This window comes from Vulpes lagopus, chromosome 7 (assembly GCF_018345385.1).
Source record: "Vulpes lagopus strain Blue_001 chromosome 7, ASM1834538v1, whole genome shotgun sequence".
Classification (NCBI taxonomy): domain Eukaryota; kingdom Metazoa; phylum Chordata; class Mammalia; order Carnivora; family Canidae; genus Vulpes; species Vulpes lagopus.
Window position 1 is genome coordinate 109,674,591 of NC_054830.1, and position 19,087 is coordinate 109,693,677.

The window sequence follows — 19,087 nt, forward strand, 5'->3', positions numbered from 1 at the left end:
GTGCTCAAGAAACAGCAAGGAAGGCAGATGTGGCTAAGGCTCAACAACCAAGAGAGAGTGCCATGTGATGAGGTGAGAGATACAGTAGGGCAGCCAAACATGGAAGGCCCTGTAGAGCCTTAGAGGCGATTCTAAGGATTTTTTCTTTCACTCTCAGTAAGTTGAGAAGTTACTGGAAGATTCTAAGTGCAGAAGTAATGTTACCTCACTAATATTTTTAAAGCACTGGTCTGGCTGCTGAGGGGAGAACAAATTGAAGCCAAGGGCAGAAGCAGGGAAAACAGGCAGAATGCTAACGCAATCATCCAAGTAAGAAAGTGGTGGATTGGATGAGAATGTTAGGTGGAGAGTTTCTAGGATGTCAAAATCTAGAGATTTTCAAACTAGAACTGCCTGATTTAAGGATTAATTCAATGCCAAGCGTGACAGCAAGGGAGAATTCATGAGTGTTTCTGAGCTACGTGGCTGGACTGGGCAGAAAGATAAAATTGCTATTTATTAAGATGGGAAGCCTGAAGGAACACATGTTGGGGGGTGGGTGGGAATCAGGATATTAGGCATTCCCATGGATATGTAAGTAGGTAGTTGCAACGCGAGTCTAGAGTTGATGAAGGGAATCATCAGTATACAAAGGTTACTTAAAGCAATAAACATGGATAAGATGGCTAGGGAATAAGCATACCACATCATCCCTCAAGCACCTGAAATTCAATGTGTAAAACCCAAACTTACTACCTTTGCCTCCCCAAGCCATTTATCATCCCAACTTGCAGTCAGTAGGCTCAAAATACCAGTTACCTTCAGTATTTTTCTCATTCTACACAACTAATAGAACATGAAGTATCACCAATTTCACTTCTGTAAATTCTCTGCACACTATTATCACCTCCTCAGAGTTCTCACTGTCACCATTCCACATCAGAGCTTTCTAGTTAGGACATTTTAGAAGATCTCTGTCTTCTTACTTCTATTCCCTTTTCCCTGAAATGTTTTACTCGTTGCTGCTACAGTAAACTTTGTAAAACAGAGTTCTGACCACATTATATTAACATACGTACACATTTCTTACTCAAAACCTTCAAAGACTCTCAAATTCTTACCTTCAAAACTAAATCTACAATCCACTCACATTCTGGACCCAACTCCCTTCCAGAACCTATCTCCTACCACTTTTCTTCATGACACCTATATATGTAGGCAAACTAGGCTCTTATTTCTCTAACACCTTGCTCCATCCCACCTCTGAGCCTTTCATAACTTCTGGAATTAACCTAGAGCACAAGGGGGGGGGGGGGCTATAGGAGGCTTCCTTGAGAAGGGCCCTGAAGGCTGTGCTGAAGAGTCTGACTTCATCCTGGAGGCAATGAGAATCAATGCAGATGAAAAGAGAGGAATGGCATAATCTTTATTCTAGAAGTATCACTCTGGCGGCAGTGTGAGGAATTTTTAGAAGAGCAAGATCACAGGAAGATAACTTGAGGCAAGTGTAGCATTCTGAGTACTAAATGATTAGGGCTGGAATTAAGTCAGGGAGAGCAAGAGTGAAAACAGAGTGTAGAATCTTACTGGGTTTAGACAGTTAAGAGAGAAAAATGAATCAAATAAATAATCACTTCCAGGTTCCTGGTCTGCATAGCCAGATAAATAGCAATGCCTTCAAGGAAATTTTAGAAGATCTTCACGGGGATTCTCTGTAAACAAAGAAATTCTCTTTATCCAGGTGATGGTTACACAGATTATGGATTTGTTAAATTTTCATCCAGCTCTCTATCCTTAAGCTTTGTCCATTTCCCTGAACATTCACTGTACTTCAATAAACTACTATTACTTTACTTATTACTTATATCTCAGATAAAAAGGACCTTTCACTCACTGCTAAATACACAGCAAACATTCATCTCTAAGATAAAAGCCTCAAGGTCCCAAACCACGAAACAATCTACAGTTTTGAAGAGATACCATTATTCTAGTAAGACCTCCCCCCCAATCCACAATTTAAATAGGATAGAAAACACCTAATAAAGAAATATTATATCTATCTGCGAAATAATCTCCATGCCACAAGCATGTATTGTAACCTGCTAAAAGGCTAGTCATGTTCAATGTTGTAGGTGATGTAAAAATATGTAGTCTTCGGCTCCTTTCGACTGACTTGGGAAAATACGAGACACGCACAAAGAACTAAAATAGACAGCAACAGGCGCCCAGAAAACGTGGCAAACGCGAATTGCTAAGAACTTCAACTGGGATCACTAGTGACTGCGGGATTACGGTGGGCCCCGCGGAAATGGCGGGACGTGGTGCCCATCACCGACCCCCGGGAGGGGCGGCTCCGCTCCAGGCGCTGCAACGGGCCATGGCAGTGCTGGGAACCCAGTGACCGTCACCGGCCCAAGGACAGCCACTCTCTCGGCCGAGGCCCCCCTGCCCCTCCGGGGGCCGCGGGCCGCGCTGGCCGCACGTGGGGCTGCACCGGCTCAGGCCTGGTCCTGCCGCCACCTCAACTCCCGCCTCTTCCCCCACCCCGAGGACGCCGCCCGCCGCTCGGCCGCTAGGCGCGCCGTCTCACCGTGACTCCCGGCCCATGGTGCCGCCCGCGCCGACAGCGGCTCCCCTCGGGACGACGCGCGGAAGAACCGAACAAAGAAGGAGGCCGCGCCGCCCTCAGCCAGCCCGGCGAGTAGCAGCACTAAGAGGGAGCAGCAAATACAGCTGCAGCGGCCATCCGAGAGCGGCCAACGAAAACAGGACGTGCGGGCGCCGCGGCAGAGAGACAGGACAAGCGGGCCGGAAGCTGCTGGCTCTCCACAGCGCCCCCTCTGGGCTGGAGGCCGCACTGCGCCGGCCGCGCCGAGAGGCGCGCGACCTTGGCTGGGTTTTCCCTGCAGGGCCTAGAAGGTCTGTGCGCTTTGGTGCGGTGGAAGAAGATGCCTTGGCTTTGCAGGCCCTGGGAAGATCTTTCCTCCAAGGAAAGATCTACCGAGGCGCCATATGCATTCCCGACCTATAATACTGTCCCCCTTAATCTGCGCTGAGTGATGCTACCAACATCTCCATTCACTTTCATTCATTTATAATTCATTCATTGATATGTATTGTTTTTGTTTTAAACGTTTTATTTATTTATTTATTTATTTATTTATTCATTCATTCATGAGAGAAACGGGGGTGGAGGGGCGGGCAGAGACACAAGCAGAAGGAGAAGCAGGCTCCATGCGGGGAGCTCAACGTGGGACTCGATCCCAAGACCCCAGGAACATGCCCTGGGCCTAAGGCAGGCGCCAAAGTGCTGAGCCACCCAGGCGTCCCATTGGTATGTATTGTTGTGTGTGTGGGTTACGTCCGTCCTACATCCAGGGAGCTTACAAGTTAGTGGGGGATATAGACATTAAAACACAAGCAAATGTAATACAAAAAAAAAAAAAAAAGAGAGAGAGAGAGAGAGAGAGAGAGAGAGATTACAGCATAAGGGAGAGGTTTAGAAAGAGTTCCCTGAGGATGTGACCTTTAAGGTGAGATGTGAAGATTGAGTAGGAGTTAAGTTGGTGAAGAGGAAGAAGAGCTAAGAATATATTCCTAAAATTATAGTGATTCTCAACATTCCCTGAGCTTGGAAGCTTTAAAAAAAAAAAATACATGATGGGGCATCTGGGTGGCTGTCTATAGAGCATGTGACTCTTGATCTCAGGGAGACGAGTTCAAACCTCAGGCCAGGTATGGAGATTACCTAAAAATAACATCTTAAAAAAAAAAAAAATATATATATATATATATATATATATATATACACAAACACACACACACATGTATGCATGTGTTCCATACCATTATTCTGATACACTTGGTCTGGAGTGCCTCCTATGCACTGGGATGTTTAAGCTTCTTAGGTGATTCTGAAGTACACTTAAGATTGAGAATGACTCACCTAGCAGAACATACTGAAATGTTAAGTGCTGCTTTGATGCAAAGCTGTAATGCAGTTAAGAGAGAGGCTGTCATAGTTTACATGCCTCTACGATTTTACTTCTTTATATTTAAGGAAGAGGAGTTGTAGACTGCTTTTTTAAAATATTTATTTACTTATTTACTTATGAGAGAGAGAGAGAAAGGCAGTGACATAGGCAGAGGGAGAAGCAGGCTCCATGAAGGGAGCCTGATTCAGGACTTCATTCAGGACTCTGGAATCACAACCTAAGCTAAAGACAGAAACTCAACCACTGAGCCCTGAGGCATCCCCGAAAAGTTCTAGGTTGTAATTGTGGCAGCTGATGCATGAATGTACACATTTGTCAAAACTCATTGAATTGTAAACTTAAAATTGGCACATTTTACTGTATGTAAATTTCATCTCAATAAATTTGATTTTAAAAAAAGAAACTGAGGAGCTTCTGTTCTTCCTCTGTACCTTCCTGCCCATCTGTAGCAGCAGTACAATCCATGCCCAGGGCAAAAGAGGCATGGGGCTGATGCCTGACATAATGGAGAGCATATATCAGAACCATTCTACCTTGCTTGTATGTAGGCTAAAGGTAACAAGTCTGGGTTTCAGTCTCAGAGAAATAGGAAACCACTAATGACTTAAACATGGAGACACTGGGGACACCTGGGTGGCTCAGCAGTTGAGCGTCTGCCTTTGGCTCAGGGTGTGATCCTGGGTCTGGGGATCGAGTCCCACGTCAGGCTCCCTGCATGGAGCCTACTCCTCCCTCTGCTGGTGTCTCTGCCTCTCTCTCTCTCTCTAATGAATAAATAAAAATCTTTAAAAATCAAACAAACATGGAGACACTGAAAAGTGGTCAGATTCTGGATGCATTCCAGAGGCAGCTCTCCAAATACTGATAAATTGGCTGTGAACTGTGAGGGAAAGAGAAGCATAAAGATGACTCTCAGGCTTTCAAGAGAGCTGTGGGTTGTGGTTATCTTGTAGAGAAAGGGGTCGAAGCAGCAAATTTGGCAGGGGATGGAGAGAAAATCAATGATTTGCTATAATGATGTGATGTTTGAAATGCCTACTATAGGGCAACCCCGGTGGCACAGCGATTTAGCGCTGCCTGCAGCCTGGGGTGTGATCCTGGAGACCCGGGATCAGGTCCTGAGTCGGGCTCCCTGCATGGAACCTGCTTCTCCCTCCGCCTGTGTCTCTGCCTCTCTCTTCGCTCTCTCTGAATGAATGAATAATATTAAAAAAAAAAAAAGAAATGCCTACTATATATCCAGGAGGTAATGCCACATTGGGGATACGTGAGTCTGGAGTTCAAGGGAGAAATAGAAGTTGTCTATTTGTATTTTATAGAATGTGTAAGAATGTGGTATTTGAAGCCATGAAACTAGATGAAGCCATATAAAACAATGTTACAATTGGAACAGATTTTTTTTTTAAGATTTTATTTATTTGACAGAGCGTGAGAGAACACAAGCAGGGGGATGAAGAGGGAGAAAGAGAAGCAGGCTCCCTGCTGAGCAGACAGACCAATAGGGGCTCGATGCCAGAACCGTGGGATCATGACCCAAGCTGCAGGCAGATGCCTAACCGACTGAGTCACCCAGGCACCCCGGAACAGATCTTTTAAGTCACACACTTGAATTTCTTGATTTTAATTGAGAAAACTGAGACTCCGGAAACAAACTTAATCCTAGGTCACTAATCTTTTTGGAAACTAAACTGGAACCAGAACCCAAGTATCTGATACCCAGGCCAGAGCTGTTTTCAAGATACTTCATTTCTAACTCCACTTAAAAAAAAAAAAAAATTTTTGGGGGGAGAGAGGGAGACAGTGTGAGCCGGGGAAGGGACAGAGGAAGAAGGAGGGAATCTCAAGCCGACTCCCCGCTGAGCATGGAATCCTACATAGGGTTGGATCTCACAACCCTGTGATCATGATCTGAGTCAAAATCAAGAGATGGACATGTTGCCAACTGAGCAACCCCGGCATCCCTATAAATCTCCTTTAAGAGAACACATTCATGTGACAATTTTGAGAGGCTTTTTATGTTCATGAGATGTTTATGTTAGGTTCACAGCAATTCTATGTCCCAGAAAAAGCTGTTTTAACTATTAGGGCAGGTAAAAGAAGTAATTATATTCGAGTATGTCTCCAATACATCACTTTTAACAAAATGCTCCAACTTCTAAATCAGATTTTGATTCTCATTAACCCAGTTCTAGCTGTCTCAGAACCTTCTTGCTGTTTTTAGTACAAACGGTGGTGCACACACATCTATTTATACACTAGTTTTAGCCCATATACATTTCAAGCCCTTGATATTTTTAAGTAAAAACTTCTTAATTACTTCCCACACTAAGAAACTACCATTTCTGTGTGATATTATTAAACATACTTAATTAGGAATATGCCAATTGGCTAAATATTTTAAGTGGCAACAAAAGACAGATATCTTACAGCTAAGCTCTTCTCCGAAAAAAAAAAATCAATAATGATCTACAAGTAGTAAAGCTTTGCAAGTGTCAACCGCAGGGGGCTTTTTTTTTTTTTTTTAAGAAACAAAAGAATAAGCAAAAGAAGTAAACATGTACAATTGAAGATCACTAGTATTTTCCCAGGGGTTGGGGGCGGGGGACAATGACAAATCCCAGGGTGCTTTCTAATCCTCTAGATACTAGATGCATTAGGGAGTCAGGAAGGATGTATACTCAAAATCTTTTTTTTTTTTTTTTATACTCAAAATCTTTTTTTTTTTAAATTTTTATTTATTTATGATAGTCACACAGAGAGAGAGAGAGAGGCAGAGACACAGGCAGAGGGAGAAGCAGGCTCCATGCACCAGGAGCCCGACATGGGATTCAATCCCGGGTCTCCAGGATCGCGCCCTGGGTCAAAGGCAGGCGCCAAACCGCTGCGCCACCCAGGGATCCCAAAATCTTTTTTTTTAAGATTTATTTATTTATTTATGATAGACAGAGAGAGAGAGAGAGGCAGAGACACAGGAGGAGGGAGAAGCAGGCTCCATGCCTGGAGCCCAACGTGGGACTTGATCCCGAGACTCCAGGATCGCGCCCCGGGCCAAAGGCAGGCGCTAAACCACTCAGCCACCCAGGGATCCCTTATACTCAAAACCTTATACTAAGTCAGAGGAATACACTTAAACTATAGTTATTCTCTATTATTGTGGTTCAAAGTAAAATGCCAATGACATCAGGAGTGATAAAAAAAAAAAGGCATATATGTTTATAATTTCACAAGGATTAATCAATATGCCATACAAAAATCTTTAAGGAAATGTAATACCAAGCAATATAACTTAATTAACTTAATCTTATAACTTTCCAAATTATGGTAGCATTACCAAGTTATTTAAATGGGTATTTATGATACTAGGTTACATACCTCGGTTAATTTTCAAATCCCATTTTTATATGTACTAAACATGATGTTCTAGTTTACTTAAAAATCTTACTTCTAGGGGATCCCTGGGTGGCGCAGCGGTTTGGCGCCTGCCTTTGGCCCAGGGCGCGATCCTGGAGACCCGGGACCGAATCCCACATCGGGCTCCCAGTGCATGGAGCCTGCTTCTCCCTCCGCCTGTGTCTCTGCCTCTCTCTCTCTCTCTGTGACTATCATAAATAAATAAAAAATTAAAAAAAAAAAATCTTACTTCTAGGAGCACCTGGCTGGCTCAGTAGGAGGAGCATGCAACTCTCAATCTCAGGATTGTGAGTTTGAGTTCTGCATTGGGTGTAGAGATTACTTAAATTTTTTTTTAAAAAATCTTTAAAAAGTAAAAAATAAAAATAAGGGGCATCTGGGTGGCTCAGTGGTTGAGCGTCTGCCTTCAGCTCAGGGTGTGATCCAGGGCCCTGGATCGAGTCCCACCTAGGGCTCCCTGCAAGGAGCCTGCTTCCCCCTCTCGCTATGTCTCTGCCTCTTTCTGTGTCTCTCATGAATAAATAAATAAAACCTTTTAAAAAAGTTTTTTTCATAAATAAAAATTAAAATACATACCTTCATAAATACCTTCTAATTTCACATGTACAAATGTTAATCATTTCTTCCATTACTCCATATTTGCACCGGAGTAAAAATTAAGATATTCAACAAAAGAAGACAAAATTAGCTACCTTATTTAGCCCTTATAAGTTAACATGTGCAGACTTCACATTAGACAATTCAGTTTCATTCATTTTATTTTTAACATGGCTCCATTTCTCAAGACAGAACAACACAAATACAAGTTGCAGCCCTTGGTGCCGGCTGCGACCATGTTCATCTGCTCTCCCTAAAAGAACAGCTCAGCTCCCAAAAGAGGAATTACAAATCTTAGAAGTTAGTGAAAGGTAGAGACTAGGGATTCTAATTAAACAAGAAAAGTCAATTAATGACAATGGTAGTCTATTCTTCCCATTAGTATTAATACAAACTCAATGCTTTTAAATCAGGGAACCTGCCATTCCATTCCTAATCAAATTATTTTAAAACTCCTATAAAGTAAAAGAATTACATAAATGTGTAAACCCATTTGCCTCCTTTAGAGACACTGCACTATAGAAGAGAAGGTGCTTTTTGGAAAGCTTCTCTTTCTGAGTGATGCAAGCTTCATGGTACTTCAGAGCCCCAGTAATTAAAGAGTTCATGACAAAAGATAAAAGTGAAAAAGTAGACACAGAGATCTGTGAAAACTTCGCCCATTTTGCTATAGGTATCCATTGACCGATTTATCACTTCAGCAGGGATTCCAGACAATAGAAGGGCAGCTGTTAGTACGGTTGTCTTTATCTTCTTTTCACCCTGTATACAGAAAGAGTTCAATAAATCTTACAGCTTTCAGAAGACTACTTAAGCTTTATACAAACATTATCAGTGCTGCAATTTTTGCCTGATTCAGAGCTGTTAACAAAGTTTCAAAACATCAATCAGTAATATATCAACAACTATTTCTTCAACATTAATATGTAAAGCAGAGAACTGCTAGGCAGTAGGAAAGAGACATCATTCATGCCATCAAAAGTGAAAAAAAAGTCTTATCTTGGAAGGCAAGACATAAATAACAATTTAAGATATATACAACAGAGAAAAACAGGAAAAACATTACTACATGAGACATATATAACTGCTAAATGAAACACATGAATAATGTATGGCATAGTGGCTCAAAGAAGAGAGAAATTACTTCAGGGTTATATGTATAAAGAAAGCCCAGGGAAGGATTTCAGGAGGAAGTAAAATTAAAAACAGGCCTTCAAGAATGAGCAAGATTTAGATGGAGAAAAATGAGAGGAGAAATCTTATTGGAGCTAAGTCTTATGACAGCAAAAGTCAGAAGAAGTCAGAAGAGTGAAAGCCATACTAAAGGAGTTATTTGTGACAGAATGATAGGAACTTTCTGTAGAGCCCTACGGGTCATGCAAAGGAATTCACACTTGTTACACATGCAGTAGGATATTACTGAATATCTATTTCCTGATGAAATTTTCTTGTCTAATTTTTAAAGACATTCATGGCTGAATTTTCATTTACTTAATCAATTTGGCATCACCAAATTCAGTCACTTGATTAAAAAACTTTTTAAATACAGAAGGTTCTTGTTACCCAGGAGAAATCAAAGCCTAGTCCACAAAACTAGTCATACAAATTCTCAGCTGCTTTATTTCTTTTTTAAGACTTTATTTATCTATTTGAGAGAGACAGAAATAGCAACAGAGATAAAGAACAAGCAGAGAGGAGAGGGAGAAGCAGATCCTCCCAGGACCCTGGGATCATGACCTGAGCTGAAGGCAGACATTTTACCAACTGAGCCACCCAGATGCCCCTTTAGCTGCTTTTAAACATAATAACCAAAAATTCGAAATACCAAGATATCCACGGACAGGAGATCAGATAAACAAATGGATAGTCACAAAATGGAATACTACTCAGAAAAAACAAAAGGGGAGGGGATGGCCCAATAAACTCAACAACATGAATGAATTTCAAAATTATTTTTTTAAGATTTTATTTATTTATTCATGAGAGACACATAAAGAGAGGCAGAGACTTAGGCTGAGGGAGAAGCAGGCTCCCCATGGGGAGCCTGATGCAGGACTCGATCCCAGGATCCCACCCTGAGCCAAAGGCAGATGCTCAACCACTGAACCACCCAGGTATCCTGAATGAATCTCAAAATTATGCAGAATAAAAGAAGCTTTGTTCAAAAAAGTACAGACAGAAATTATCCCATATATCTGAAGTACTAAAACAGGGGCCCCTGGGGGGCTCCGTCAGTGAAGCATGTAACTCTTGATCTCAGGGTTGAGTTCAAGCTCCATAATGGGTATAGAGGTGGTGAAGAAGAAGGAAGAGGAGGAGGAGGAGGAGGAGGGAGGGAGGGAGGGAGGGAGGAGAAGAAGAGAAGAAGGAGGAGGAGAGGAGGAGGGAGGACAGGGAGGAGGGAGGAGGAAGAGGAAGAAGAAGAAGAAGAGGAGGAGGAGGAGGAGAGGAAGAAGTAGCAGCAGTAGTAGCAGTAGTAGCAGTAGTAGCAGTAGTAGTAGTAGTAGCAGTAGTAGTAGTAGTAGCAGTAGTAGTAGTAGTACTAAAACAGGCAAAAACTAATCTACAGTGGGAAAAACTCAGTCAGACGCTGAGATTGTACGGGCTAAAGATGACGAAAGGGGCATGGTGGAATGCCCTGACAACCACATTTTAAACGTTGAAGGGATTTGAGTTTCACAAGCTGTCAAAATTCACTAAATCATATACTAAACACTTGAACATTTCACTGTAAGAAAATTTTACCTTAAAGTTAAGAAGAACCACAAACCACCACTGAATTGTAGTTAATGATATTAGGCTGATACGTGTAGGGGTAAAGTACACTGACATCTATACCTACAACATACTTTGAAATGCATCAAGAAAAAAAAAAGATGCGTTGAAAATGGATAAATTGGATAGATACAGGATAACGTAACAAAATGTTAAAGAATTTATGTAATAAGTATAAATAAATGGGTGTTCACTGCACAATTCTTCAAACATTTGATTTTTTTTTTTAAGATTTTATTTATTTATTCATGGGAGGCACAGAGAGATAGGCAGAGACATAGACAAAGGGAGAAGCAGGCTCTCCACCGAGCAGGAAGCCTGATGCAGGACTCAATACCAGGACCCCAGGATCACACTCTGAGCCAAAGGCAGATGCTCAACCGCTGAGCCACCCAGGCGTCCCAATTTCTCTGTATTTAAAAACTGTCAAGGGGATCCCTGGGTGGCTCAGCGGTTTGGAGCCTGCCTTTGGCCCAGGGTGCGATCCTGGAGTCCCGGGGTCCAGTCCCGCGTCGGGCTCCCAGCATGGAGCCTGCTTCTCCCTCTGCCTGTGTCTCTGCGCCCGCCCCCCCTCTATCATAAATAGATAAGTAAATAAATCTTTAAAAAAATAATAAAATAAAAACTGTCACAAGGGGTTCCTGGCTGGCTCCATTGGTGGAGTGTGCAACTCTTGATCTCAGGGCTCTAAGTTCTAGCTCCACGTTGCTTGTGAAGATTACTTTTAAAAAAAATCTTGGGATGCCTGCATGGCTAAGCGGTTGGGCGCCTGCCTTTGGCTCAGGGTGTCATCCTGGAGTCCCAGGATCGAGTCCCACATCAGGCTTCCTGCATGGAGCCTGCTTCTCCCTCTGCCTGTGTCTGTGTCTGTGTCTCTCTCTCTCTGTCTCTCATGAATAAATAAATAAATTCTTAAAAAAAAAAAAATCTTCGGTACCTGAGTGGCTCAGTCAGTTGAGTACCTGACTCTTGATTTTAGCTTAGGTTGTGATCTCATAGTCTTGGGATCAAGTTCTGCATCCAACTTGGTGCTCACTGGGAAATCTACTTGGGATTCTTTCTCTCTCTCTTTCTCTCTCTCTCTCTGCCTCCCTCAGTCCTCCCCCGCCCCACCCTATGCTTGCGCATGTGCGTGCACTCTCTCTCACTCTCTCTCAAATAAATAAAATAAAATAAAATAGAGGTGCCTGGGTGGCTCAGTTAAGTGCCTGCCTTTGGCTCAGATCATGATCCCAGAGTCCCAGACTGAGCCCTGGAAGTAGGATTCCCTGCTCAGCGGGGAGCCTGCTTCTCCCTCTCTCTCTGTCCCTCCCTCTGCTTGTACTCTCTCTCTTTCAAATAAAATATTTTAAAATAAATAAATCTTAAAAAAGTTACAAGAAAATGTTTTGTTTAGAGAAAAGTATACTATAGTCTCCCTTCCTTTTCTCTCTCCCATTTACCTAACAACACATATACACTCCTAGCACAAATAACCACTGTCAATAGTTTCAAGTAACCTTCCTCCAGAGTGTATGGGGCACCTGGCTGGCTTAGTCAGTGGAGTGTGTGAATCTTGATCTCAGGGTTGTAGGGTTTTGTTTTTGTTTTTTGTTTTTTAAGTAGGCTCCTTGCCCAGTGTGGAGCCCAATGCACAGATCAAACTCATGACCCTGAGATCAAGACCTGAGCTGAGAGGCACCTGGGTGGCTCAGTCAGTTAAGCATCTGCTTTCAGCTCAGGTCATGATCCCAGGGTCCTGGGATACAGTCCCATGCTAGGCTCCCTGTTCAGTGGGAGCCTGCTTCTCCCTCTCCGTCTGCCCCTCTCCCCCCTGCTCATGCTCTTGCTCTCCTTCTCTCTCAGATAAATAAATAAAATCTTAAAAAAAAAAAAAAAAAAGGACCTAAGCTGAGATAAAGAGTCAGACACCTAACTAACTGAGCCCCAAGGCGTCCCTCAGGGTTGTATGTTTGGGCCCCACATTGGCTGTAGAGATTACTTAAAAATAAAATCTTAAAAAAAAAAAGATTCTTCCAGTTTTACATATACACAAGCAATTATTTTCCACCTTTCGATGAAAAAAAGTAGCATACTATAGATACTATCCTGCATTTTTTCTTCTCTTAATATTTCTTGGCAGGCTTACCATTATCTATATATCAGAGCTTCATCATTCTAAACAGATAGGCCAGAATTTAATGAGTCATTAGACATCTTTGTTGTTTCCAAACTTTGCTATTGAAAAACTGTAACTTGGGACGCCTGGGTGGCTCAGTAGTTGAGCGTCTGCCTTTGGCTCAGGGTATGATCCTGGAGTCGCAGGATCAAGTCCCACATCAGGCTCCCTGTAGGGAGCTTCTCCCTCTGCCCATGTCTCCACCTCTCTCTCTGGATCTCTCATGAATAAATAAATTAAATCTTAAAGAAGAAAGAAAGAAAAACTATAACCAATCTTTCAATAAATACATATTACCCCTCAAAATTAATTTACATATAAAATAAAATCACAAAAAAAAATATAAAATAACATTACTTTATTCTTTTACTTTGTATATAAAACCTATTTGACTCTTCATAAATATAAATGTTTCAAACCCATTAAAAACACATATGAGGTCTATCAGTTCATTACAAATGACTAAGCAAATGACCATGAAACTGTTTTTCAGTTAAAAATTCACACAACAGGGATCCCTGGGTGGCACAGCGGTTTGGCGCCTGCCTTTGGCCCAGGGCGCGATCCTGGAGACCCGGGATCGAATCCCACATCGGGCTCCCGGTGCATGGAGCCTGCTTCTCCCTCTGCCTGTGTCTCTGCCTCTCTCTCTCTCTCTATGTGACTATTATAAATAAATAAAAATTAAAAAAAAAAATTCACACAACACTCAATGACATAAGTGAGGTTACCCTCTATGCCAGCCAAGTCCCATAAAACTGTGTATACATTTGTAGTTAAGCAGACTAGGTAAACATGACACTCTCTAGGATTCTGTTCTGCAATTTTGGACAAGTATTTCTTGCATACCAGGCCCCTGACATTAAAGATAAAGTGCATTGTTACTAGGTGTCCAATAAGGAGCACAGTAAGGTAATTTAACCCGTTTTAAAATTAATTTCTGGGATGCCTGGGTGGCTCAGAGGTTAAGCGTCTGCCTCTGGAGTGATCCCAGGACTCCGGGATCACGTCTCGCATCTGGCTCCCCACAGTGAGCCTGCTTCTCCCTCTGCCTCTCTGTTTCCCATGAATAAATAAATAAAATATTTTTAAAAAATTAATTTCCTTTATTACAGATAAAATGTATTACTAAATTCACTAAGTAATTAAACTGAACACTTTCTCAGACAAGTATTATTCAAACTCCATGATTAAGTTTTCCCTCCAATCCACGGTGGACCAAAATTTTGTTAAATGTTATGGCAACGTCGAATTGCTAAGAAGTTTCTAATCACTTGCTTTCTGAACTTAACTTGTTACAAACAGAAATAAATAGCTTTAAGATCAGCACTGGTGGGCCAAGGATACTTCTAGTAGCACTGATTCAGACTATGAGTATGACTAATTTTTTTTTTAAGTTCTTAAAATTGTCAAATCATTAATCAGTCTAAATACATCACCATAATTTAGAAAAAGTTTAATTTACCTTGGGAAAATATTTGTATAGTCCCATGTACGCAAGTTGTAAAGTAAGAAACGGAGCAAATATGGACTGTGAAGATAGAAGATAAAATTATGTATTTCCAACATCATCATTTAAACCACAACAAATTAAACTAACAGCAACAATAAAATTCCAAGCAAAATAACTGTAATATATATTTTTTTTCTTTCTTTTTTTTTTTTTAGAAGCTGAAAATAGTCTTGTTTCTGCTCAAGGGTGAAAAAAATAAAGAGAATGGATTTCCTTATCATAAAATATGTTTCTCAAGTCAAGTTACATTCTTTTGATGTCCCCCCAAAGTCTACTCTCGCAAAAACTTATTCTTTCAATGATTTAAAGTATTCAGAGGTGATATAGATGTATAATACATCATGCAGCAACATCTCTCTTGTCTAGAGGTAATTAACTGACAATTTCAAAGCACACATGAAAGACCCAGTATTCAATAGATGCCATACATTCCCAGACACTGTGGCAAGTAATGATCTCACTAGCTACATTGTTAAGCATCCAAATGGCAAGCTATTCTTACTATAGATAAAATGGAGTGGTTGTCTTGCTTCTCACACAATAAAATCGTAAAGGTCAAAACAATAATTAATTTACATTTATTTCTAAGACTAAAAATATTATGAAGGGAGTGAAGGAGTAAACATTAACAGATGAATGTATAATATAAGCAGTGAGAAGTAACAGCTGAAAATCTGATAGCAAAAAACCCCAGAAAACCAAAAAAACCTCACACAAAAATGAGGCACAAAAATAGGACATAACTTTAAAATCCTAAAAGCACAGGGCCCTTTAGATAAGAAAAAGGAAAAAGGAAGCAGCCACACATCTCATTTTTAAATACTGAAAGCTATAATGACAATTTAACGTCAGAAAAAAAGTCTGTACGACAGATTCACTTTTTTAAAAATGTCCATAAAGTAGATTTTTAAAACCTTTCTTGCTGTTTAATATAAACTTTAATTATCTGAAAAATTTGCTATGTGCAAATTGGGTACTGGGTAGGTATTCTTAACAAGTCTAGTGAATGAAAGTTCTTCCAAAAGCAAGACACAGGGATCCCTGGGTGCGCAGCGGTTTGGCGCCTGCCTTTGGCCCAGGGCGCGATCGTGGAGACCCGGGATCGAATCCCACGTCGGGCTCCCAGTGCATGGAACCTGCTTCTCCCTCCTCCTGTGTCTCTGCCTCTCTCTCTCTCTCTCTCTCTCTCTCCCTCTCTGTGTGTGACTATCATAAATAAAAAATCTTAAAAAAAAAGCAAGACACAGAAATATGAGCTATGATTTTCTTCATTTCTCCTGGCAAGTGAAGGCGTGGTGAAGATGGGACTGCCATCACGATGATACTACAACATTATAAAATGCTGAAGTGCTTGCTGAATCACAGGAAATTTACATCATGTTCAGGACCACAGGGACTGCATTTTAAGGTTTCAAATTATTTAAATAGTAGTAATTAATATATGATACATGTAGATACTTTACCCTTTGGTTTTGGAAAGAAATTGCCTGCATTAAAGCCCAGCTGTCATTTAGTAGCTATGTGACCTTGGGCAAATGACTTAACCTCTGAGTCTTCATTCCCTCATCTATAAAACACAGTCAGAAGGATGAGGTTCAAGGAGTTTATATATGGAAAGCACTCAGAATGCTGCCTAGAATACAGAGTTAAGTAATTATTATTGGGCTCTGTATTCAACCAGAACATTTCATCTATATCTAGGGGGAAAAGCAGTGTAATAATATATCTCAAAACAGCCATATTAATCTGGTAAATATTAATACCAGCAATCAACTCCATGGATCAAAAGTACTCATTATATAGCCGATCTGCATTTTCCATGTTTCTTACCAAGTATTTGCAAACAAAAGCTCGGACTCCAAAGGCAAGAAGAGCACATCCCACCAATCTAAAGATTCGAAAAGAGTCAAATTCTTCTGTTGTATTTCCATCTTCTTGATTGGGTTTTTCACTAATCAGCTGTTTCCGTAACTTCATTGCTTCTTCAAATCTGGACAGGTACTGTTCAAGGCCATGGCGTGAACCCCGCTGAACAGTGTCTGCTGTCAGGTCCCCTCTGTTCCGCTGCCGGAGCTCAAGATTTACATCATTACTGCACTCAGGTGGTTTAATGAAAGAGTCCAACTTGTCTCCCAGCTGAGTCCCCTTTACCTCGGCCACACCACTTTGCTGGTCAGTTGTTCCTGTACTGACCGAATCGCCCAGCACTACTCTCTTTGAAACTGAAGGAATGCTGAGGGAGTTCAGTTTGTCACTGTCCTGCTGCTTTGATTTTGTCTGACTTTCTTCTTCTGAGAAAAGAAATTTAGAAGCCTTTTGGAATGTATACTGGCAAACAGCTCTTACATTAATATTAAAAAATATGCCGCTGCTAGAACTCTGCAGTCTCTGAATCTAAACACTGATTCTGCATAAAACATAAACTAGTTTCTTCCTCTACACCCTCAAGAATATATGTCACCCCAGAAGAGTATTCTGGCAGAGGATACAACCCAAATTCTGGGAGTAGAAGATAAGACTAGCAGACAAATTGGGCAAGATGGTCATGGAGATGGAGCAAGCTATACAGACCAGGTTTTCATGGATAATATATCCCAGAAGAATGACTGCATTGCCTGCTGTAGCTTATTTGATTAAAATCATTAAAGCTTTTACAAATCTGTACTTTAATATCACATTTCTGAACCCAGAGTCTGGTCAGCATAGGGTGTGGCATACCCTACAGCTACTGTTTACGTAATCCTTCTACTGTAGTGAGGGAGCCATTAGTAGGTAATTAAGCAATTTGAGGATGCTGTTCTGCTTCCAAAGCAAAACAAAAGCTTTAGTGATAGAATTATCATAGCTAAAGAACAAAATATAGAATATAACTTGAGAAGGACAATAAATGTCTTGGGAAATAATAAATACCTGCTGTCTGTTATTAAAGGGAGAAATGCGTCTAACTATTGTTCTAGGATAATCTGAAATAGTGCTCCTTACCTTCCCTGGTAGTTTTGGCTGTGAACTTGCAAACTAAGTGTTCAGGACTGACTATCAGAAGCCCACAGAAATCACAAAGCGTTCAGTAGCTTGCAAATACTGAGTAAAGGTCAATTACTAAAGAAGCTCCGTGGAAACTTAAGAGAACACCAGCACATACTACATGTTCAATAAATATTCACATGAATATTCACTGAATTGTACACGCACTGGGGGAGAAATGAGGAACTCTCTTTAGGGTTAAACGCGGTTCCTGACTTCAATCACATCAATCTCAGCAAATTGGGAGAAAAGACCTGGGGGTGGGGGTGGGGCACGTCCCACTTGTTGGGGTAAAGAATGGTCACTCCGTTTTATCTGTTGTAGAAAGCCTGAAGAGGACAGTGTTGAGAGCACTGGACACAGGCACCAGGATAGATGACCACGTAGGAAGGACTGGGGGAGCAGGTAAATAAACACAAGCTCCGGGGGGCGGACAGAGTAACAGCGAAAGGCAAAAGAAGGTAGATGCTAGAGCAAAGGCACTGGAAGGAAAAGCATTTCGAAGGGAAAGAACCGAAGAGCAATTTTACCGAGGGACATAACAGGCAGAGCGGTGCAACCGGGGACAGAAGGGAGAGCGTGGGGAATGAAGACGGGGGGGTCTGGCATAACGGGCCAGAAGGCACCAAGGCGGAGGCGCCAAGGCTTCGCAGCCGGGGGCGGAGATGGGGACAAGCAGAGCGAAGCCCGCAGAAAACGGGGGAACTAGAAACGTGTGTGTGTGTGTGTGGGGGGGTGATAAGTGAGAACTTGGGACATCACCTAAAAAGAGGGGACAGACGGACACCTGGGTGGCTCAGGGCGTGATCCCATGGAGCCTGCTTCTCCCTCTGCATAGGTCTCTGCCTTTCTCTCTGGGATTCTCATGAATAAATAAAATCTTAAAAAAAAAAAAAAAGTCCGGGACAGAGGGAAGGTCAGAGAGCAAGGCTCTGTCAAAAAGGCCAGCGGGGCGCTGGAGGGAAAGAAAGCAGGAATGGTCCTGGAGACTCAAAGCGGCGGGCGGGAGAGTAAGGGGAGACGGGAGGCTCTCACCCGCGCCACTCCCGGGCCTGTGAAAGCCCATGATGCGGTTGATGCGCTGCTCCGAGTTCATGAGCAGCTTCCTCCGCCGCAGCTCCGCACGACGCTGGGAAGCCGACAGGCCAGAGGTCGCTGGAGCCCCCGGCCGGTCGCCGCTGTCAGACGCGACAGTCAACGGCTCCATCTTCCCCACCAAAACCAGGGAACGCTTGAAGGTGTTGCTGGCAGCGGCAGCCGAGCCGCAGATGACTTCAGGCCAGGCCGCAGGGTACAAGCCCACCACCGCCCCCCCACCCCGCCGTAGACCCGCCCCCGAGCGCCAAGCCAGACAGGCGTGCTAGGCATGCGTGCCATCCGACCGGACAAAGCGCGAGGCTTGCGCCGCCATCTTGAATAAGGGCAGTCTTGGGGGGGGGGGCCCGGAGGTGGGGAGGGGGTACGAAGCGTGTGGGGGGGGGGGTCCTCCTCCCTGGGCTAGCCCTCTTGGCCATTCTCCCAGGCCACCGGGCTTCTCTACTGTTACCTTGAAAGTGAAGAAAATTAGCCCCCAGGCTGAAAAGAAGGAAAGGAAGAAGGGCAAGGCCCCAACCCACCAACGGCTGGTGCCCAAAA

At 42.5% G+C, this 19,087-nt stretch overlaps 2 protein-coding genes across 4 annotated transcripts in view; both read right to left on the reverse strand.

The window, feature by feature from the left end:
- The window catches only part of DDX46 (DEAD-box helicase 46), a 73,488-nt gene extending 70,733 nt beyond the window's left edge, over positions 1–2,755 (reverse strand). For all 3 annotated transcript variants that reach the window (XM_041763103.1, XM_041763102.1, XM_041763100.1), the window contains exon 1: positions 2,570–2,755. In XM_041763103.1, the coding sequence (XP_041619037.1) occupies positions 2,570–2,586 (17 nt within the window). In that variant the 5' untranslated portion in view covers positions 2,587–2,755. The remainder of the gene's footprint in view (positions 1–2,569) is intronic.
- A 5,370-nt stretch (positions 2,756–8,125) lies between these two features.
- On the reverse strand, positions 8,126–18,789 carry CAMLG (calcium modulating ligand). Its single transcript, XM_041764549.1, has 4 exons — positions 18,488–18,789; positions 16,259–16,719; positions 14,381–14,446; positions 8,126–8,744 (listed from the first exon to the last, which is right to left on the reverse strand). The coding sequence occupies exons 1-4, from the start codon at positions 18,657–18,659 to the stop codon at positions 8,553–8,555; spliced, it is 891 nt and encodes a 296-aa protein (XP_041620483.1). The 5' UTR covers positions 18,660–18,789; the 3' UTR covers positions 8,126–8,552.
- Between the last annotated feature and the right edge of the window lie 298 nt (positions 18,790–19,087).

Excerpts from the sequence above, each read along its gene's own strand:
- CAMLG (XM_041764549.1), bottom strand. The coding sequence starts at position 18,659 with ATGGAGCCGTTGACTGTCGCGTCTGACAGCGGCGACCGGCCGGGGGCT. Across the intron at positions 14,447-16,258 it reads CTTTTGTTTGCAAATACTTG|TCCATATTTGCTCCGTTTCT; the intron begins GTAAGAAACATG and ends CTATCTTCACAG. Across the intron at positions 8,745-14,380 it reads TATACAAATATTTTCCCAAG|GGTGAAAAGAAGATAAAGAC; the intron begins GTAAATTAAACT and ends TTCTGTATACAG.